Source organism: Crocodylus porosus, unplaced genomic scaffold (assembly GCF_001723895.1).
Source record: "Crocodylus porosus isolate Cpor-Errol unplaced genomic scaffold, CroPor_comp1, whole genome shotgun sequence".
Taxonomy (NCBI): domain Eukaryota; kingdom Metazoa; phylum Chordata; order Crocodylia; family Crocodylidae; genus Crocodylus; species Crocodylus porosus.
The window spans coordinates 13,077,841-13,101,499 of NW_017728912.1; the positions used below are offsets into that span (position 1 = coordinate 13,077,841).

Consider the following 23,659-nt stretch of genomic DNA (forward strand, 5'->3'; position numbering starts at 1 on the left):
GTGTTTGTGTGAGCATATGCCTATCTATACGTACAAAGTCAGCATTGCCGCACTCCCAAAGTTACTCCAAGGTAACATTGGGGGGGGAGGGTTGTGCAGACAAAAGTATATCTGCAACTTTTATGAGAGCATTTTCAGAGATGTTTTGATAATGTCGGACTAAAATGAAAGATATTTACCTTGTACTAGTGAAGCTGTATACATCTGTCCTAATAATATAGGGACATTCATATATAATATTCAAAAAAGAAGGAATGTCTGTGGTGTGTCTAGGCTTCCATTAGGAATATATAATTCTTTATGACAATTAGGTTGACAGTTAAAAAATGTAGGCTCTATAACAAACATTATTTGACTGTTTAGCATTGCATACATGCCGGAGGAAAGAGCATCTTTTGCTAAACTGATTTAGTGCAGCTAATGCTGCATCGTTTAGGTTCCTGGTTGGGGTTCAGCCAAATATTGATTAATCATTATGGAGTTATAAAATATGAGCAGAGAAAACAACTGCAATGTCAACAAAATGTCCTTGTATACCTCACTTTTCTTGGGCTCACATTTAAGAGAACATACAAGAGATCATGTCATTACACCACGCTTAGAAAGTCCATTTAGGTTGTTACCAAATAAAAGACATTTCTGTATTTGTAGATTCTAGAGTTCTTCAGTGAAAATATATATAAAGTTAGCTAGTGTGTGGGTAACATCAGCCAAATTGTTATTCTCTTAGTTTTTAATCTCACCCACTGGGAGAGGTGACACTGGAGGAAAAGTATTTGGCTAGCAACCTAATCCATTCCAGTGTCAGGACACTCTTTACATTCCAAGCATTACATCTGTTCTGTAAATAATCTCTGCAAGAGCGAAAAGGGACTATGTTCAATAGTGTGCAGCCTTAACCATTCAGCTACCTTGACCATGTGCAGTATGGAGAGGTCCAAAAGATAAGCGTGGAATTAATTGACTTGGCAGCATAAAAACATTTCTAAAGATGTTGATTCCTGTTGTTATAGTTGTATGACTATAATTAGTAGAGTTCAGTGATTTGCTTCAGAAATAAAATGAGCAACCCACAATTTCCAATTTGACTTTGATAGTGTGTTCAGCTTGCCATATACATCACTATGGAGTGGTTTCCATCAACTTTAAGTGAGAACAAAAATCAAAAGTCTTATAAATAGATTGTGGAAAGCCTTATAGGAAGGCTTATTACTAAGGAGGACACGTTCAAGCCCTTGATGTCAGGTATTTTCATTAAAAATGAAGACTTTTGAGTATCCTTGATTTAGTAATGCCACATCTTATAGCCTTGTGCTGCTTTTTGCCTGTTCTCATTCAGAAACCTTTAAGTCACCTTCCAGAAGGTAGCAACATCAGATCTGCAACATGCCAGCCTCTAGTCTTTAACAAAAGCATGTAGTAAAGATTGCCCACACATTTTCCAAATGACTAGTGTTCAGATCTTCATGCAGAGAAAGATACCCATTGTTAAAAAAAAAAGAAAAAGAAATGGATTCATCACACTACCAACATTTTTAATTTCCGCAGGCAGAGTAATTGTGGTTACCAATCACACACCTTTTTTTAAAAAAAAATAGAAATACTTATAAACACTTTGAGCTCTAAGACTTTCTAGACAGGCAGTTATTCATATTAGTCTGAAGTCAGGCAGAAGGTAAGGCAGGGTAGGGTGGCATCTTAGAAACTAACACATTCAGAAATACCTAAACTTTCACAGGCAACAGCCTGTTCCGTTAGATGCAGGCTTCTGTGAACGAAAGTGTATGCATTTCTGAATAAATTAGTCTCTAAGGTGGTGCTGCCCTGTCCTGCCTTCTGCCTAAGATTTTCTAGAAATATTGCTGAAAATTTACCAGCTTGGTCCATCTTTGGGTTCATTTAGTATGTTTACATGTAGAAGTCAGTTACTAAACAGTCCTCAAACAGTGCTGGCAAAAGGATATCTGTACTATATTTCTATTAAGTACTACAGGGACAGTAAAAGCTTAGACATTGCACTGTACTGGAGATGTTAAATGTCTTCATATAAATGAAGAAGAACATTGAGAGAAAATGTTGGAAAACTGGTAGGATGTGAAGCCACACGAGGCAGGGACTCGGCTATCAGACACATTTGACCCGTTACAGACCGATGTGAAGCTATGTATAAAAATAAAACAGTATTAAAACTTTTATATAACATGCTTCATTCCATGATTTCAAACTGCTCATAACAGATGGGGACACTAAGGCTCAGGAAGAGACTTATAAAAGGCCAACATGCATCAAGTCAGGGATAATGGTAAGAAAAACAATCACTGGTTTCCCAATTCTCAGCCTCCTGCCTTATCCTGCTGGTGCATGCAATAATTGGGTCCTACAAAATAGGGAATACATATTATAACTAGTTGTTAAATATGAAAACAGGAAGAGACATCAATGCTATCTGAGACCAATATAACAGTAGAAGTCTAATGTGACCCTAAAAAAAACAACCCAAATCCTTACCTATATTCTGTGTTGTAATTGTATTGTTCTTTCAGATATGATATTTATCATTCCCCTTAATTACTTTTATGCAGTGGCTAACAAGAAAATGACAATTACACACACAGAAAAAACTAATTAAAAACCACTCCCTCCCCACAAAAAACCCACAAACATCCAAGGACTGTGCCTAACCTTGCACACCTGAGGCTGATAATTGATACAATGACACGGTATATAAAATTACTCGTTATATAATTGACTTGCCCTGTCTGAAATAAGGTATGTGTTGATCTAGATGCGGAAGAAGGGGTTCCTGGTTTTCAGAGCAGGAAATGATTAGCATTACCGATGGGCAGCAGGTGTTGGAGGTTTTGACAGATGATCTACTTTGATGCAGAATTTAGGAGTTTGCTGCTGATGTCATAGTTCAGATAGCCAAATTCAGAGGATGTATCATGCTCCAGAAACTAGTTACAGCCTAATGGACTCAGTTATTGTGGAAAATCTCCTTGGGAGCACTACAGGAATAAATGGGATACTTCAGAGGCCAGTGCTGTGCCCCCTGAGAACATTGTCATTTGATTCAGCAAGAACAGAACTGAGCCCTTGGGTGTCACTGGAGTTTTCACTATGGTGTATGGGGAGGAAAGAGGATTTAGAAACTTATTCAGATTCTCTTTTAAGAAAAATCTCTGTTCAGAGGGGTTTGGAAACGAGACACAAACCACCACGTCATAAGACATGAATAATAGGAGCAATTCTCGCCTTGCTCTGTCCTTATATGAAGAGAGGTGTTTCTTGCTCTTGCTTATGTTCTTTCATGTTGACATTAATGCTGAAACTTTGTCATGGGAGAATGGAAATTGATGCCTTTGTAAAAGTTTTCAAACTACTAACGTTTTATTACCTAAACAGGAGGCTGATATTGCCAAAATGAAGGTTTGGGGTTAAATAACTTCCAAATAAACCTAATCAATGGAAGATGAAAGATTTTTTTTCCCTCTTTTTCATGTTTCAGGTAAACAGTCACTAAAGTTTCATCTCCACATGAAATTAACATTTTCATGCATAGTCACTGTTTAGTTTTGCTGTAGTTTAAGAATACACAGGGTATATCCCCATGAACATGCACATGCAGGGACAGGTGTTTCCTGTGGGACAAATATGTGCTGCTTCTATTTGTCCCTGGGCACAACCCTGTATGCATGCTGTGGCATGGCTCTATATGTGTGTGCGGCAAAGGGACCGGGGTGGGGTAGGGGAGGCTGGGACCAGCACCTGTGCTGGCCCCAGCAGCCTTTCCTGGGGTTTTGGGGGTCTTTTGGGGCAACAGCAGTGCTGAGCCAGGTGCTCAGGGCCTGGCTGCAGCCAGAGTGTGGCTCTGGCCAGCCAGGCTCCAGTTTCTAATGGCACACACCTCTGCCAAGACGTACAATGCCGGTTTTTTTTAAGTGGCGTGTCTTTTTGAACTGAAGTAAAAAAAACCTGCCGCACTACAAATTAGCAGCATGGCACAAAGGTGCACATGCACTGCATGCAGTTTGCAGTACCTCAAACGGGCTTGAGGTGCTGCAAGCCACATATTTGTGCTCCTGGGGATACGCCCACAAGGTGAATAAAAGATCACTTTCTATATCTCTGCAATTTTCAACTATTATGGGTCAGCTACCGTTTTGTGTATTATAAATTCCTGCCACAAAAGAAGTACAGTGTAGTGGTAAGAGTATTGCACAGAAGGAACGATATTAGCACTGTAAAGTAGGCTTCCTAACAACAGCTTTGTCTAACACAGTCTTATTTCATTTCTTTAGCAGCATAAAGTACCCTTCACATAAAAAAAAATGCAGTATACCTCAAATACAAGCTAGCTTCTTGCAGAGATTTTATATAACTATCCCTAAAGCAAACAGTATGGAAATATACTTGGCCATATCCTACAGGCCATGCTCAAGATTTTGTTAAGCTAGACTCTGGATACTGTAGGTTTCAGTTCTTTATCAGGTGAAAATCCTATTACCTACAATAGGACTTTGGCTTAAAAATGGAACAAAATTTGCAGGACTTGATGCAATGATATACCAAGTAAAAACTCCAGAAAAACATCCCTGTGCTGCTTTCTAGGACTCTTCCTTACTACTCTGCAAATCTCACTAGACACAAGGGAAGGCTGCTGCCACTGGATGGCAGACAAATCTCCTGTGGGAAGTGCGAGTGGAAGTGGTTGGAGAAGGTACTAGAGAAACTCTACCTCTCCTTCCCCTCCTGCCCCCTTTATATTGGTTGAAATACTGCAAATACTGGTAACCTGTTTGATGTTGCAGGGGCCTTATCAGGAAGAGGAAATGCATCAAAGGGAAAAATATTGGCTTAGCCTGGTTTGATTTAAAAAGAAATACAACCAACAGTAGCCAGGATACGTGAATCAATAAACCCTGTAAATCCTGGTTTCACAAGACTATGAAAAATAATTCTTATAATAATAAGCATATTATGGCCATGGTCAGGCCAACTCCAACAGATTTTGAACTTTCTTTACAGCACAACACAAGAATGGTCATTTATAATCAGATGGCTGTGTCCTGCACAATCAAACCGTCTGTGATTAAAGGTCTTTCAGTCACCCGGGGTATGGGGCAGTTCTGTCCAGATAGCTACCGATTCTGATAAACAAACAGAGGAATCCCAGGCTATTTGAACATCTCATAAAAGGGAGAAGGTGTCTTAATTTGGAATGTCTAAAATATTAAATGATAATTTTTTTGACCGTTTGAATTTTAGATAATTCACATTTCAGATAATTAGAGTTTACCATTTTCATAATCAAATATTATGGGCTGTTTATTAATAACGGATTTATTTATTCTATGTTTTTAAAAAGACTCTTCGAATACAGTTGGCTGTGCAAGGAGGACTGAAGTGCGCCTGATGTGAACTCTATTTGCTTAATCTCCTTCTTAGGTATGGCAACAACACTCGGAACTATATTGTGAGAGTTGGGGATTATCACACGCTAGTACCTGAAGAGTACGAAGAAGAAATTGGGCTCCAGCAGATTGTGATGCATAAAGAGTACAGGCCAGAAAGCAGTGATTATGACATTGCTTTAGTGAGGCTGCAGGGACCAGAAGAACAATGTGCCCGATTCAGCACCCATGTCTTACCTGCCTGTTTGCCACTAAGACGGGAGAGACCACAGAAAACTGCCCCCAATTGTTACATCACAGGCTGGGGCGATACAGGTAAGGGTATGCTAAATACACTCAGATTTTCCTTTGATATTCTGAGAATTGGATTATTTGTTGAAAGCACACTGAGCAGTTATTTACTGTATTTAACTTGAAATTACCAAACCAGGTTCCCTCATTTAAACATAGATTTTTAGTTATTAGGTCTTTCATTCCAGGAAAAGCCTATTCAAGAACTTTACAACAAGCTGCCATCCCCCTGCTTCCTAAGAGGGTGTGTGAAGAGCGTTACAAGAGAAGGTTCACAGGGAGGATGCTCTGTGCTGGAAATCTCCAGGAACAGAAACACGTGGACAGCTGCCAGGGAGACAGTGGTGGACCTCTGATGTGTGAACGGCCGGGGGAAAGCTGGGTTGTGTATGGGGTGACTTCCTGGGGTTATGGCTGCGGAGTCAAAGACTCTCCAGGTGTCTACACAAAAGTCTCATCCTTTGTACCCTGGATAAAAAGTGTGACCAAACTATGAGCCTCCTTACTCAGAAACAGCAAGCACATTAACTGATGTTTTGAGTCAGACAAGGCAGCTTGAACAGCATGGCCAGTGCACAGCTGGGGCCCACAGTGGGTGGGAATGGACACATTTTTCTGCACGTGTTCTTTTTGTTGAATCAAGGATTTATATTTTCACTACTTTCCCAGTCAGGGATTAATGTGCAAACACAATTCCTTTATGCTGAGTTCAGGCATTGCATTTTTCCATGTAATATATATACATGGAATATATATACATGCAGTAACACTATATAGAAAACTGAACTCAGTGGTACATCCTAGAACCTGAAGCCTAGAGTTTAAAACTACCTGTGTGGCATCTTTGTGACACCAGCCTTGTGTGTGTATATTCCTCCATGTAATATATATACACTGTCTTGTGTGTGACATTCCTCCAGCTTTGTGTACACACACACACACACACACACACACACACACGGCTGGAGGAATGAACTTCATATTACTCCAATATTAGGACAATTGGAGAGTTCAATATATCGTTTCTCATTTCCCAGAGAAGATGTTCCTGGCAGTTATTCATGCTTTAGGATTCTCTAGAATTATCTGTAACCCACCAAATTCCTAATTAATTTGTTTTTAACCATTACCTATTTATTACTGCTGTGAGTTTCAAATCCTAGTTTCTCGATTCTGTGTCATGTTTCTTTCATAAGTCAAGTAATTTACAGTTCATGTCTGTCATTGGCTCATCTTTAATAACACAGAAGATCTAAAATTACCTCTAGTAATTATATCCCCACTTTTTTTTTTTTTATGAACAAGTTCACATGATTTAGCCCCTACCAAAAGAACAAACAACAACTTCAAAGTCGTCAGTACTGTCTAACCTTCCTGAAGAGAAAGTAACTTGTACACATATATATTGGCCACATCAGGTTAAAAAAGAGACACATTGGAATTTAAGTAATAAGCAGATTATCATTTCAAAGACATATCAAAAAGGGCACACAGACTCAGTGGTTTTGGTAGCAATTATACTGTCCCATCCTGATAGCCATCACTAGCTCTGGAGGCACAAAGAACTAGCCTAAAGGCTAAGCCCCCAAATTCTCTCTCTCTAGTAAAAAATTAACACAGTATCACCCAATAACAGAGTTTATAGGCCTGTGATAGGGGAGCCTTTTTCTCAAACAACTCCAGGGTGTAGTATCTCTATCAACACTACAGGGTAAGATTACAATTAGTATATAGACTGCTATCATCAGAGCTAGAATGTGTCCCAGATGCCAAGCCTATGTGGAAAGGTCAATGAGTTCTTCAGTCAAAATATGATTTTGTAAAAACATCGGGACAGATGCCCTAACAGTGCTCCCTAGTGCTAGTTTGGAGCATTGATTCAATAAGGCCTGGCAGGAAGAACAGAAGATACCCAGTACCAAAACTTGCAATGTACTTCATCACAGGTCTCTCATCCAATTAGTCTCATTTCTAGTTTTGTCATTTTAAAGTTTAGAAACACGGGAAAATGATGTTACAAAAACAAAGCCCAAAGTCATGTAGATTCTAAACATCTCTTTTCAAAATCCATGGCTAAAAAGAATTGAAAAAGCCCATTTGATAGAACAATAAAAAAGTATTCATTTATACTTAGTGTTTTCTTTGCTAGTTCTCTTAAAAGATTCACAAGAGTATAGTAACCCTGATGAGTTAACTTTACATTAAATGAGTATGAGGAAAGCTGCAGTTTCTGATGTGATAAAAATTAGAAGCATCAATCATACACAACCATTTACTTGCCCATAGGAAGTGACCAACTCAATTAGCTTCACTGTCACACAACACATATGAAATATATGACCATAATAATAAAACCCACCAATCACTGTCATGCTTTTTGTAGAATTGTCAGAATTGTCAAACTGAAAAACAGAAAATGTACATTCTCTTTTTGGGATGTAGGGCCTTTTCGGCAGTTGTATACAAATATTCTGTTTGTGACTAACACTTCTTAGATGTGACAAACGTTTGGTGGGCCAAGGAATGCTTGAGCATGAGAGGTGTGGCAGTTCTGTTAGCAAGTTGTCTCTGCGATTGTACAAAATTGTTAGTTTAGCTACTGTTTCATTGTGATTTCCGTCCCCAGAAATTCCAGCTGTGGCTACGCTGTTGGCTTCTGTGTACAAAATGGGGAGCTTGTGCTCATGTTATGATAAATATCTAGGCGTATTTATGTACCTCTAAAACTATCCAGTACACACCTCAGTTAGCATATACCGTAAGTGTTTTGTGGCAGTATTATCAACTCCTTCATGTGATTTAATTATTAAAACTTGGCCTCAGTTCATCTCAGACTTTCAAACTAATATTTTCAGGGCCATAATCAGTTTAAATATTGTGTTGGAATTGGTGCTAAATCATTATGTACCAGGTGCTTTTATACAACTTTTGCACAACTTTCTGTATTTTTTCATCATATGAATAGTGTAAGATATTGTATGTTATATACTACTAATAAATATTGGGTTCAAGAGTAGGATGTCTTACTATTACCTAAAACAGCTGATGGAATCCATGATTGTTATCAAATCACTGCTTATGTACAAGTATGTCTTTTGTTTCAAGAAATTAAAATGAATGAGAGGGGCAAAAACCTTGCCACATGAGATACGTGGGGGACTTTTCTGGAGTGGGTAGGCAGCAATTCTGTGATGGAGAATAGTCCATGTAGGCTATATAGTGCAGTATGTTAGGCATGCATGAGGGAGAAAGGAGATTCCAGTCTTCTACCACGGAGTATCAGGTTTGGAAACCATTTTTTTCTTTTAGTGTAGTAGTTTAACAATCTGTTAAGGAGCCCATTAGTGTTTGTTTTCTGTACTGGGTTCTTTTAATAAGCAGCTTTAGCAATTAAATAGTTTTTAAAAAATTGCACTAAAAGTGTCATTCAGGCAATATATCTTTTCAGTGTCTAATGTAAATGGAATCATTTCATGTTCTGCTACTTATTTTGTTCTGTCACCCTAAATAATGTAAGCTGGTATAATACAAGCTGCCACACAATGGAATCCTGCTTCTTAGCTGAAACTCAACAAATAATCCAGTGAATTATTTAGTCCTGTCCTGTCATAGTGTTTAGTCAATTGACTTTGGTACGAGAGATAAGATGGGGTAATTTAAGAGTTTTGTGAATCAGTTTTCTCCAAAGCTGATCAATTCCAGGCATGAGTTTCTTTCATGAAATATTAGCAAGTGGGATTTTATTCTAAAATTTCTAGTGAACCAAGATAAATCTTTATATATTCATGGAAATTAAGAAACAAGATGAAGTTTACATCAATATCTCTACTAGCATGAGATTAGTCCCTACAGTATAGCAGTTCTTTAGCTGAATATAGTTTGCACAATTAGGCTTCTCTTTCTTGAGAGCCTATTTCATACTCTCAAAACTAAGTAAATTTTAATTTACCTCATGCTCAATTTTGTTCCAATAGAAGTACCGCTGTCAGAAATTCCTTTTAAGGAACTATATTCCTATATAGTCTATATTATTCTGTTTTACTGAAATAGTGCATCAGAGCGGCAATGACAGAAACTTTAAAAAGGCATGCACATTTTTATCAACAGATTAGATGATATTGATAAACGTCTGAGCATTAGCCACTGCTCCTGCTACTGGAAGATTATATTGTCATTACTTAGATGCAGTCTAAGTTGACCTTTAGGGGTTAAGGTTTTTCAAATTTTTGCAAGGTGAATTCCTGTCATCTTGGATAAAATTATATTATTATCCTGCTTCAACACATCATGATTTTTTAAAATACCTACACATTTTAATTTATATTGGTTCAGTACTCCCTTCCCTCACCCCCCCAACTGTTCTACGTCAAGCTATTAAATATATACTTTCCCCGTACATCAGTTTCTTCAACCCCTGCCCCCTTAACTCTCAGGTTTTCTTATCTCCTGCATTTGTGAGCAGATTTTAAATCCCACAAACAACATGCAAAAAATTCCAAATAATTGCAGTAACACTACATAGAAAACTATGAGCTCAGTGGTACATCCTAGAATCTGAAGCCTAGTTTAAACTGCCCCTGTGACACCCCAATCCTATCCCACCCCATGCAACAGCCACAGAACTACTAGGATGAATAGATTCTACATTTCTCACCATTTTGTCCCTGAACTATCCTAAACTTGGCCTATTGTGAAGGTTAGAATGCAGGACGGCCACCAAGTTCATAAACTCCACCATCCCATGTCCCCAATTCCTTTAACAAAGAAAGATCAAGCCAAGCCACAGTTTCATCAATAGTCACTGTTTATGTATTTAACAGAGTGCTTAATACATAAATATATTGGGAGCAGAAAACTAGGAGCCCTCTTCCTGCTCAGGAGTGAGTCAGGCCCCTTTTTGCATGTTTTCTTTTTGTCTTTCAAAACCTAGCATTCCTTCCTATCCAGTTGTCCAACTTCAACAGAAGTAGAAGGTTCCTTGACCCTGCCCAGCCTATAGCCTAGATAATAGGGCACTGTCCCCTCTAGGTGAAATGGATTGAACTGGATTCCAACATGATGGAAACGCAAAGCAGGTCAAGGAAACTCACAAAATCATCTCATGCAACCCCTTGCTCAAGGCAGGATCATCCCTGACTAAACAATATCAGTCAAGTGGCTGTCCAACCTGCTCTTGAAAATTTCCAGGGATGGAGATTCCACAGTTTCTCTAGGTAGCCTGATCCAATGCTTGACCACTTGCATAGTTGGAAAGTTCCTCCTAATCTCCAACCTAAATTTCCTTTTCTGTGGTTTAAAGCCATTGCTCTTTAGTCCTGCCCCTACAGCCACAGAGAAAAGCCCATTTACAGCCTCTTTATAACATTCCAAATATTGTATTTCTTCTCACATACAACATGCACCCCTTTAAAGTCCAGCTGCTGGAAACTGAAATGTGCATTATATACTAGGAAATACAATGCCAGTGGTTTCTGCTGGTTAAACTTTTGACTGGATAAAAGCCAAAGTACAGTCTGCATGAGATCTGCAGGAAGCAGAACAATGAGCAGTTCAGCTCTCTAGCTAGCTGCTGCTATTCGGTTACTTACTACACAGAACAACCTCCTTTTTCCTTCATTCTGCCTTTCAAAACCAAGGTGTGTATTTTTATTCTTATTCCTGGGTGTACTGTATGGAAGAAAACAAAGTAAATATCTGCAAGTAGGACAGGGTTTTCATGCTCCCCAGAGACCCAACAACAATACCTCTGATATCCTGAAATTGGTAGTAAAATGTGGTTTTCTAGTATCTTTTAGTTAAGCTCATTAAATTAGCTTTCAATGCAGTAAGTCAAATCAGTTTAACTTAATGAAACTTAATTAAAACAATTACAGCACATGATTTAAATCAAGTCCAGAAATACAGCAATATCCACTTTTTAAACCCCTGAAAAACCCTGTTATTCATAAACCCCAACAGAATGGTTGGAATTCTCACTCCGTATTAGTCTCCAGAGCCATATTTACAAGCCCAAGTAATTACATTTTGCATTTCTCACTCAGCTGAACTATTCCAACCAACCTCTGCAACTGCCACAAGTTCCCATTGTGGTACCTCTGACTTCTCTCTCCAAGAAACTTGGGGTTACTTCAGTGGCATTCATAAACCGAGCTGGCACCTAAGCAAACCCTGTGAGGAAGGAGATGCACGCGGTTCTGAGACCACTGGGGCAGGCTCTGGGAGCAGGATGCGATTCCAGCGCCCCTACTAACTTGGTGCCTTGGGCAGGTGTCCCTCTTGCTCACTCCCAGTTGCGCTACTGATTCTTACTTTTTCAGTCCAGGGACCTACATAGGCTTCAAGTATCAGACCAGCAGGCCTTATTCAAACCTCAGTTTCAAATTCCCTAAGCCGTGACCTACCTCTATCCTCCATTGTAAATAATCTTCCTCTCCTTCCTGGAGCCGTCTTAATCCATCACAGAAACATCTCTGTCACCTCTGAGCCTTCAATATGTCAATGAATGGGAAGAATTCCTTTCCATTACTCTGTTCCTACTGTTTTGGTTTCTCAACCTAGAGTAAGTTTTCCACCATACCCAGGCTTTATAATCTCTGGGAGGGTGGAGCTAGAAGTAGCCAGCAGCCCAAGATTTAAAGGGGCCACTATTTGAGCTTTATTGGAAGTCCAGGCGCTCCATTGCTGTGTGGTTTTCCAACCCACAGCTCACCCCCTAAAACTTGCAAATATCTGTTGGTACTGTCCAGATGCGTGAATGGATTACAACCTCATTAATAGTCACAAACACCATGTCCACTTAGGAGTTACATTCACCCTCATGCAACACATTTATCAACATTAGGATGAAAGATTAGGAAATTTTGTTATTTTTAGTCTTGTATGTTTCCCCTTTTATCAGTATTTTGATGTACTCTTGTTTTCTAGAGAAGTTGCCTACTAAGCAACTCCCTATCTCCCTGCTCATATTTGCCCAGTCCTATTCATAGGACGTAATAGTCATCTTCCCCAGTGCTACATAATCCACTCTTGGGAACTGCAATAGTTCCTCTCACACTAGCTGCAGTTAGTACCTAAAAAAAGTTGTTTCAAATAAGCGGGTATCTCCTCTCTTCTGTAGCAGCAACCACCGAGGGAGAAAGATTACTCAGCTTCTTGCTTACTGCTGCTTGTATATGTCTTTTCTCTTGAAGCAGCAGATCAAACTGAAAACCCATTTCCATGTGAACTACTACTTTGGAGAGTCACTGCTCCACTGATCAGTTTAAGAGCAAGATTCTGTTACTTGCCCCTTGTAGCCACATCTGGATGAGTGTGGCAGTCCAGTATGTGGCTCTGCAAACTTGTCTGCAGTGCCACAGACTGTACATTTAAATGCTCTCCGTCCTGCAAGGGAGCGCTGTTACCCAAGGGCCAAAAAAAACCCACGGAAAAAAAAAAGTGGAGCAGCACACACAGAGAAAACACACACCACTCAAGAGCAGAGCTGGGCCGCCTGGAGCTGTGCTGAGGCTGCCAGCCAGGCTCCATATGCCAGAATCACTGCTGCTGCAGCCCCAGGGGACCCCAGGTAAGGCTGCTGGCCCCAGCCTTCCCTACCCCACCTGGGGTAACTTGCTGTGCACCAAAGCACATGTGTTCTCTGAGGACAACTAGCAGCAGCGCAAGGGGCACTGCTGCTATTTGTCCCTGGGGAAACAAATATTCACCTTTATCTGGATGAGCCCTACGTGTTCTTTAAAATATGAGGAAAAGGGATACTGACAATAGCTCACCTCCCTACAATGTTAAAAGAATACTTTCAAAATACAGTCATATGATTGGCAAGATTATGGAAGCAATTCCCAAACTGTGGGGTTGAAAGTTTCCTAGGGGGTATGAAGGAGCAGAATCAACTGAAAACAGATGCAGAAATATGAAAATTTAGCAGCCAGAGGGGTGCATAAGCATAGCCAACTTTACTATCATACGGTGTAAACCCCCACATTTTGGGAAAGTTCTATAGAGTCATGCAGACGTCTTCATAATTAAGACCCATTGGTTATACACACAGTAACCACAGAAAATGGGTATATTCTCTGAAGTAGTGAGGACCAAACTTGTTAACAGGCATACTACAAATTAAACCTTGTACCATCCCCAAGTGTCTCTCCAATTCTTTCCCCCTGCAGTTTAGATCAGGTGCAGAAAGCAGAACCTATCTGCTGCTGGGCCCATCTACATAAGATGCTAAATGAGCAGTAAAGTAATTCTACTGTGCATTAGTGCATCATGGCAAAAGCTACGCTATTGTGCTAGTGCACAGTAGAATAAGTACTGATCATTAGCATCACTGAAAAGGTATAGTTGCATAGTTGGTAGAGTCAAAGGGGATCTAAGCAGATCAAGTCCAACCCCCTGCCATGGGCAGGAAAGGATGCTGAGGTCAAATGACCCTGGCCAGGTGATTGCCTACCCTCCTTTTGAAGACCCCCAGGTAGGGGTGAGCACTACCTCCCTTGGAAGTTGTTTCCAGGTGTGAACTAGTGCCTCCTGATGTCCAGCCTGAATCTACTCTCAGCCAGCTTATGGCCATTATTCCTTGTTACTCCGGGTAGTGCTTGAGGGGAGCCAGGACTCTCCCATTACCTGCTGGCCCCCCTTGGCAAGTTTGTAGGCAACCATGAGATCCCCCCTCAGCCTTCTCTTGTGGAGGCTGAACAGGTTCAGGTCCTGTAGCTTTCCTCGTAGAGCCTACCCTGTTGCCCCTAATCATGTGAGTGGCCTTCCTCTGGACCCTCTTGATGCTATCCACATCCCTCCTGAAGTGTGGCACCCAGAACTGGATGTGCTACTGAACAGTAGTACCAGTTACTGCACAGTTAGTACCTGTTATTACAAATACTAAATGTAATGCACAGTAACTATATTACATGGCACATGGCAGTTTGTCTTCCTGTCCTGCTGCATGCCGCAGAAGCTGCCTGTGCCACTCATGTCACATGCTCCAGGCTGACCAATCTGCATCTAAAATCAGCACCAAATCCTATTAGGCACCATTCAAGGGGAGCCAGAAGATTGATGATCACCACACTGCAGGTCCTTAGGCATCATAATTTTGTTAGCTGCTGCCACCACCAGGACTCAGTTTTTCAACAATGGAAAACCAGACAGAATGTTCTTGTTCATTGTTTGTACTGAGTGTAGACAGAAATTTAGGTACATCCCATATTTATATCTAAGAAATGACAAAGCAAGACCATTTGACTTGATCATTAAGCGCTAAAACGGTTAGTTAAACCCAGATATTTGCGGGGGACGGGGTAATTGTTTTTGACTCCTGTTCACATTGGCAAAACCATTTTCTGAGAACATTTACGCTCATGGAAAAAAAAAAAAAAATACAAATACTTAAGTTTGCTAAAATGCCAATACCAAAAAGCCAGTGACTTAAACCACATTTTAGCTCCCAGGAAATGGAGGCACTACCATCACTCTTGTAGCAGGGGTACCACACTGAAGTAACCAGAACTTTCTAGACCAAATGTGAAGTTTAAAAAAATTGACTAATTTGGTTTTTCAAGAGCAATTAGGAACATACATTCTTGATGACCTTCATGGGAGTCAGCAACTTAAGTCAGATACAGCTTTGGGTAAGCCAACTGGACTTTGCCACTGCCACCCCCCCCTATTATCTTCTCTACTTAACCTTACTCCAGAGGGCCCCCCCACCTACTGCACTGTCAGTGGAAACTTATTAGTATCAAGGGCAATCACAGGCAGCTTGGGCATTCTAGGTGGCACAAGTTTATTCTGTGGTGGCAAGGTTGCCTAGCCTTGCCTGCTGTCATGCTTCACTTTCAGTAACCCAGGCAGGTAACTGTAGTTTTCTATTAAAATCACCAAACCAAAGCTGCAAGTTCTGTTTGCATGTTATGTCACCCCACGTGATTTAGCCAGTGTAAGAACTTCACCACTATACGCACACCAACAGTGTAAAAGCAAATAAGCTGAGTTTTGTGCAGCTGAGTATAAGAAACTACTAGCAGCAGCCCAACAGAGAACAGGATAAGAGAACAAACACACACAAAGTTTTAAGGCCACTGTCTTTAATGGGTGTGGTCCTCCCACTGAACATTAATCACAGAGGGTTATTTGAGACAAACTGCTCCAGACAGAGGTGGTTTCATGCCTCCTAAGAATATTTCCACTAGTTTTGACATTATTTGCTGAATTCCTGCTTAGAGAGATGCCTAAAGTACTATTCAAATACTTAGACTGGGAAGTAATTTTACATTTTGGGGATAGTCTAAAAACTCCTTTATACTGAGCTCTCCTGCAACAAATTAAAGATATCAAAGTTTCTATTTTTCATAAAGTAGAAGTTACAACTTCAGTGTACACAAATATATATTTTGGGGAATGGAAGAGGCAGAGGCTTCACTAAGTTTTTGGTTTTTATTGTAGTAGTTCTGGATCCTAGAAGGACCATTTAATATAGTTTAACATCTTTTATAAATATATTAACATTAAAATATAAAAATTATACATATATACAATTTGGTAAAAAGCCACAATTTTGGATGTACACTACTTGGTTTGGAAAGTAGTACCATATTAGTGGCAGGGGGAGGACAGCCATCTAGTTAGAGGGCGAGAGGGTGCACAGGTCTTGGAGGCTGCTTTAGCATGAGCAACACTCACTTTATCCACCACAGTAGTGCCAGGACACTTCATTATGTAGCCAGTTCTCACCTCTTCATGCCATCTCCCCCTTTTACTAGATAGAACCGAGCAGCATTCCCAGCAAATGAATGCACTCTCCCATATAAGCAGGATCTTTTCCTACTTGCAGGACCAGATTTCACTGGAGGACATGGAATTGCAATGGGTGGGCAAGGAGAAGCTTGTGAACAGGGGCCAACCAGGCAGTCCAGCTCACCCAGTCCCAATTAGCAGCTAGTTGCAGCTTTTTCCAGAAGCTTACATTTACCCCATCTTCAAAAGTCATCTTAACTGAGCAACACTGACCTGTAGAAAAATAAGAGAGAATTAGTGATCTTTGCATGCCTTCCTGAAAGCAGTCTTCAAGAACAGTGCTATAACATACATCTTAGCTCCAGGAGTTTTGAAGCGGAGGGGTTCTGGAGCTTATAAGTTAAGCTAACAACTTTATAACACAATGTCAAAGAAAGTAGAACATTGTAAAAATAGAAGTACAAGAGGAGGAAGCATCTGTTTCTGCTCCCACTGAAATGAAGGGCCCTACTAGTTCTGATGCAAACAGGATCAAATTGAAGCAACTTGTGAATGGGACCAGATATATATGCTCTCACCCCAAAACATCGGCCCCCTCCCAAAACCAACCCCCCCCCCCAACAAAAGCAGCCAGCATCTACATTTTAAAAAGTTTCCTCAGGTTGTGCACACTGGTTATTCTACAGTACCTTCAATTTGTTGTTGCCAGTACGAGAGGTTTGAAAGACATGGCTCACATACCAAATCTGGCCTACAGAGCCCTCCCTCTGCTGCCCCAGGTCTCAGTTGACCCATGTCTTTGCCCACCCTGTCCACCGGGCTTGGGACACAAACTGCCCGTTCATTCCACATGCCCAGACTGGCAGGGACCGTGTGTGGTAGTCCTGGACTGTTTGGGGAAAAACACATGGCCTAAATCCCAGAGGAGTTGGGAAGGATTCTGCCTGGAGCCCTTCATGTGGCACACTGGAGGCTGGGAAGGGGAGGGGCAGCCATTCATAGAGCCAGTCAAGCCTGTGGTGCCAAATGGAGTTTACAGCCTTGTTTGAACTGAAGATAGGGGCACTCCACCTCCACCCCGTGAGCTAAATCAGGCCTTTTTTTTTTTTTTTTGGGAAAAAGAAGCCTCTGGGCTTGGGCCTGCACACAGGACACCTGCCAATAGATTAGCTGAAACCCCAGGCTGACAAGTCTGGGTTGGAGGGTACTTGCCATCTGGATAGCACCACATATACAATTTGAACGATTGAGCTCTGCTCAATCAAGAGCATTTGGAACTGATTTGGCTAATTTGAGCTAGAATATGAGAAGCATAAGAAAAGGAGTTCCTGTGCAGGGCTCTAAAAATGGGTTACAGGAAGGAACAGTAACTAGACAGTGTATATACATCACTAGTGATTCATATAAAAGAAAGATACATTTTTTTGCAATTAAAAAAAAAAGCCTCAAAAGCTCACGGCTCCCCGCGGGTCAGGAAGTCTGGGCGGGGAGCACGTGGTGAGCTAGTTGCCCAACCCACCCAGGCCCCGTCCCGCGCCCTTTCCCGCGTGTCCCTCGCTCCAGTCAGCTCCGCCACCGACGGCGCGGTGCGAGCCTTGCCAAATAGCGAGGCATTACTCTTCCATGTCTAGGAAGGGAAGCTGCCACAGCCGGCAGGTCCCACGGATTCATGGAGCACCACCCGCCCCCGCAATGGCGCCTACCTCAGAGAGGCGCCGCCATCCTGGCACCGCACGCCGCCGCCCGGGCGCTTCTTTACCCCCCGCATCGCCGGCAACCGCCGCCACCAACGACGCGAGGGGGCCGGAAGCGCCGAGACCACGCGGCGAAGGGGAGAGTAGAACCCTCCACAGACCAGCCCGCGCCCGCGGCTCGCTGCCTAAAGAGGAAGTCCTCCCCCCGCCCGTCTCCTGATATAGGGAGCGCCTTCCCGGGTGACGCCAAGGCCCCGCCCCCTCCTCGGGCTGGAAGGGGAGGCTCCATGGGCCGCGCCTCCTCCCCCTCCGCCTCCTTCCGGCGCAGGCGCAGAGCGCCCTGCTCGGTGCCTGCCGCCTGAGGGGGTGGAGCTCCTTGCTGTCAGAGAGCCCTGACTGATAGGCGCGCCCCAGTGGCCCCGCCCCCGAGGGGGCGCTGCCCGCAGCCCCCAACTGTGTCTCAAAGTGGGCGTTCCATCTCGTGACGGCGGCAGCGCGGCCCTCCGATGATGTCACGCCGCGTGAGCGGTGACGCCACGGGCCAGCTCTTGCCCGGCCGTTGGGCGCTCAAGTGCGTGGCGAAGTGCAGTTTCAAGGCCCAAGTGTCTGAGCCCCTGGTGCTGCTGGCAAGTGGTTCCCTGGGGAGAGCTCTCCCAGCATGTGGTGGGAGCCAGGGAGCTTGGGAGTCGGGGGGTGGAGCTTCCTGGGGCGCAGCTGACATGTTGGAGGTCGCTGGGGGAGAGGAACAGTATGGAAACCCCTGGTGGAGGTCCTGCTTGCTGTCCCTCGCAGCCCCAGCTCCTGTGCAGCACCCAGAACTGGGAGATGGTCAGACCTAACATTCAATCCAGTGTTATGTGGTGGGAGCTTTGGGGGTTATCTGTCCGGTGGCTTGCCAGCGAACATGGGAGACCATCCTAAGATGTACTAACTTTACTAGACCACACCAGGGCTGCTCAACCACTGGCCCGTGGGGCAATTCAGGCTGGCAGAGCCATGGCAACTGGCCCACATGGCTGGCTCCCTGTGGGTTGGGAAATTTGGCAGTGGGGGAGCAGTAGCAATAAATACAGATTTCCAAGCCCCACCAGTGACTGGGAGCTGAGCCGTGCCCGCATCCCCCCATGCAGCCATGTTAGCGCCAGGCCATGCCCCCTCCTACCCATGGGTCCAGGCTCTGCATTTCCTGCTGTGCAGCTGGGTTGGGGCAAGGCCACACACACTGCTCCTCACACAGCCAGATTGGGGCTGGGCCGTGATCCCTTCCTCTGCTGGGCTACAACTCTGTCCCCTGTGTGCCAGGCCAGGGCTGGGGCATGACCCCTTCCTGTGCTAGGCCGCAGAGGGGACTGGACAAGTGGATATGAAGATGTAGCAACTCATGGACAAGATGAGCAGCCATACATTACTAGAGGGCAAACTAGCTTCTGTCTATTCCCAATGTCTGCCTCTTGCCTTCCGTCACCTCCCCTCTCCTCAGCACAGCATACCGTGCATGGCCGCATAGGTGCTGGGCCATGCCTGCTTTTCTCTGGCAAGGCTGGGCTATGCTCCCTCCCTCCCTGTGGGTCTGGGTTAGGGCTGGGCAAAGCCCCTTCCCCTGTGTGTCTAGATTGGGGTCAGGCTGCCTGCTCCACCCATGCTTCAGTAGCCCACTTGGAACCACTGGCTGGATCCAGGGGACAGACGGAGTTCTGTTCATCCGGCCCGCCAGGCAAAAAGGTTGAGCACTACCGCACCACGCCACCCAAGGGTTTTGCAGCTGTTGCAAGTGAATGTGAGACAAGGCCCTATGCCTGAATTTCTGCAATTGATAATGCTTGTTTTTAGGCTAATTACATCTTGTGTTATACACATGGACTTACACATGTACTGTTTTTCTTTCTTTGATTTTGTAGTCTAGAAATCAATAAAAAGCACTTACCTGCTAAGTGTGGTATTTGATGTCAAACCAAACTGCACAGGACACGTTGGGGATACTGCCAAGTATTTGGGTAAAAGGCGGATGCACAGAATAAATAACAGCAGTAAAGATGTCACTGTATAATGAGAAGATCCTCTCCCATGGTGTAGGCAACACATCAGTAAGAGAAAGGGAGGCTAGAGCTTACTTGCAGCAGTCTTATCTGTATTATGATCCCTAGACCTCTGATGGATCAGAGCCAATTGTTTTACACCAGAAGAGCCCCTGTGCTTTAAATATACTTATACTTGTGCATGTCTACACATGCACTTGAATGCACAGTAGCTTATTCTACTGCACATTAAATTGTCATGTAAAAAAAAGGTAATTACACTAATATGCAGTAAAATAAGCTACTGCACATTAAGCATCACTTTCGCTACTGAGCATTAGAGCAGCCTAATGTACTTTTATTTAGTACCTCATGTTGGAGGTACTAAATTTAATGCACATTTGGAAAAGCACATTAATGCACATGTAGACATGCCCCCTGGGTTACATTTCTTCTCCCCCATCTATATCAAAGAGTCACTGCCATTTAAATTGTCACTTGGCCCATCATGTCAAGAATTCAGTGTGAACCCAATTTCTGTCAACCTCCACATTCCCGTGTCCCCTATTCTTTGCCATACAAGGGACTCTGTGTATATCTATTCCTCCCTCCCATGAAGGCAAATGTCTTTGATTTCCTCCCCATCCTTCCAAGGGCTATCTGTGTACCCATATTCTCCCCCTTTCCATTTGAAATCTCCGTTTCTCCCATACCGCGTTGAACTCAGCAGGACTTCTCTGTGCACCCAATCTTCTCCTTTCCCTGTACCAGGAGTTCTGGGCCCCTCTATTCATGTGTCTGCTATCTCCTTTTTTTCTTTTACTTCCACTTGTTTTTAAAATTGGACAATCAGCAGAACTGAGCTAGGGACCTGCTAGCTGGAATGTTAATGGTTGACAGTTACACAAAGTATCTGCAAAGTAGATGTCAGAGGGATTCCATGGGTTCCCACATTGCCTACCTTTGGATTTTTTAGTTTTAACAAAATCAATAGGAATCTGGCCACAGATGTCAACAACACTCTTTGAAATTTTGCAATTGATTGGCCGCAACATTCGAAGCTTAGTGCATGAGAAACAGACAAAGAAGTCCCACTGAGTTGAGTGTTTCATACTAGTCCTGCCAGAAAATGGTGGTTATACAAGCTGATTAGAAAAATTAAGAAGTGATCAGAATTCAGGATTGCTCTCATATACCTCTCCTCTCAAACTACTATATTCAGATGTTACTTAGGCAAGCTATCAACATAACCACTGGGTGGCTCTGCTGTCTCACTATTTGGGCTTGATATTTAGCAAAAATGTATTATTCTCTGAAAGTTGTTGGGTTCAAGAAAGTTCATCCACTGTTGCTTACAAGCATGTAAATATACAATCTAATGATGAATGTCATGTAGGGTTACAGTGTTCTTAATGGATATATCAAGCTACCGAATATATATTATATTTTCAACCTGTTATGCTAAATTAACATGCCAAATGCTTTACAAATCCATTAGCTTCTACTGACATGGCAAAATATTTTAATTAAATGATGACAGTATTACAACTATTCAGGCTCTCTAATGGAGATAAACATGGTCTTCAGGTATCTATGAGGACACAATTTATGGGATTTTAAAGTATCACTGTGGTACTAGTAGTTTCCCAGATTGTTAGTGAAAACAGCCTTTGTACCAATAGCCCATTGTTAGGAACTGTGCCATGTTGGCAGGAGAGACTTCTTTGATCTTGGTGATCACATTTACAAAATGCTGATGGATGAAGGAGATGTGCTATGCATGCAGACAACACTGCTGTGTTTGTAGCTGGAAAAGTGCAGTCATAGTTGCTGCTATATATATTTTTACAACATTTAGAATTGACGTAAATCTTTTTGTAATCACTTGGCTGGATCATAAAATGTTATAAAATAAATAGGAATGGGTTTATAGGCCTCTGAGATTTTCAGACTTTGGCACCTTGGCAGATTTTTCACTTCCAAGAATAATTTATTTTGCTAAAGTGAGTAGGGTTTGTCTGCATTTTTGAGTGATAGCTGGACAACCCTGTTTATCTTCTAATTGCTATCTTGCAGGGATAGTGATGGATTATATTCATATTCAGCACCTAAATACATTTATGTGTAACAGTGACGCTTTCCTGACATTCCAGCCAACCTTCTAGCTTGCCATCACCTTCTGTATTTGAATGGGTAGTTCAGGAATTGTAAATTAATAAGAGAAGGCCAGATTTTAAAGCTATTTAAAAATATAAATTATGTGTAATGCTGACGGGGGCTGTCTACACAGCACAATATCTGTGCACAGAGATACCCAAGCTAGGTTAGGTACCAAAGGCTTTTCAGCAGGGATGTTTAGCCTGGGTATAGTGCAATATTAATGTGGTTGCACAGAATTTGGTACCTGAGCTAGCTTTCTAAAGGTACTTGGACAGGGCAGCACATTATGCTACATAGACTTACCCTGAATTAAATTATACCAAAGAGAGAGTGGTTTGAGAACAGAATCAGATCCCCAAAGATACAATCTCAGGAGAATCATAGTTAGAGCTCCTGGACTATAGTTTTGTTCTTTAGTTTCAACACACATTTTAATCTATGCAATTGTCATTTTTTTCTTTTTTTTGGAATTGGTCAATCTTGAACAATGTGAAACAAATGTCTTGATCACAAGGGGTGCAAAATCAGAACAGCTGAGGCACAGTTGACAGTATAAGCTGGTGACCATACCTCCAGTATGCCTTTTTTCCTTTTGTACTTCCCTGAAGATCAGGATTTAAGATCAAGGTAGAGACTGAAACTTAGCTATTTGAAAAATGGGAGCATTCCTTTTAATGAAGACATTTTCATTAAAAGGAAGGAATAAAAAGGTTTATTTTCCTTTTTCTGTTATCTCTCTCTGTTAAGTGTTGGTCAACAAACGTTCGGTTTTCTCATTCCTTTTCCTCTACTTTTTTGCCTGGGGCAAGCTTGGTGGGGCAGCAGCAGTTTTCTCCTGTAAATAAATTACACTGGAAGAAAATAAACTGCTTAAAGTTCTCATTGCTACCCAGAAAGGGATTTACTAGCCCAAGGCTGAAAGTGTTTTCACATACTCTGGGCTAAATTCTGCTCTCCAGTTACAGTGAAATGAACGCAGTATAACTCCTTTGGGTTTTGATTAATCCACATGGGGAACACAGTTGTACAATTTGTACAAGTTGGGGCAGCAGCACTGGAGGATTCACCTCAGAGAGCAAGGTTGTGGCACTGTTACACCATCTTGTATTTTCTGTCCAGAGAAGGCAGTGTTAAAATCTATTACAGACTCCACGGACAATACCCCGGCTAAAGCCGCCTTGACGATGAATCAGTGCTGATACTAGATGCTCTAGTCCACTTACTCCTCTTCTTTTTTGGACTGTGTAGAGGCCTGGTACGAGATTACAAATAATATGGACTTCTGCACCTTAGAAACAGGCCAGGTGTCACTCTGACTTTATATTGGAGTAACAGAGAATTAGTATTTTCC

At 42.3% G+C, this 23,659-nt stretch overlaps 1 protein-coding gene and 1 long non-coding RNA gene across 2 annotated transcripts in view; one reads left to right on the top strand and one right to left on the bottom strand.

Moving 5' to 3' along the window:
• Positions 1-8,718, top strand: part of PRSS12 (protease, serine 12) — an 80,101-nt gene extending 71,383 nt beyond the window's left edge. The window contains exons 12-13 of the mRNA XM_019533959.1: positions 5,449-5,729; positions 5,894-8,718. Coding sequence (XP_019389504.1) covers positions 5,449-5,729; positions 5,894-6,201 — 589 coding nt within the window. The 3' untranslated portion in view covers positions 6,202-8,718. The remainder of the gene's footprint in view (positions 1-5,448; positions 5,730-5,893) is intronic.
• Positions 8,719-15,770: 7,052 nt separating this feature from the next.
• Positions 15,771-18,362, bottom strand: LOC109309357. Its single transcript, XR_002100887.1, has 2 exons — positions 18,143-18,362; positions 15,771-16,712 (listed from the first exon to the last, which is right to left on the bottom strand). It is a non-coding gene; the product is annotated as an uncharacterized LOC109309357 (long non-coding RNA).
• Between the last annotated feature and the right edge of the window lie 5,297 nt (positions 18,363-23,659).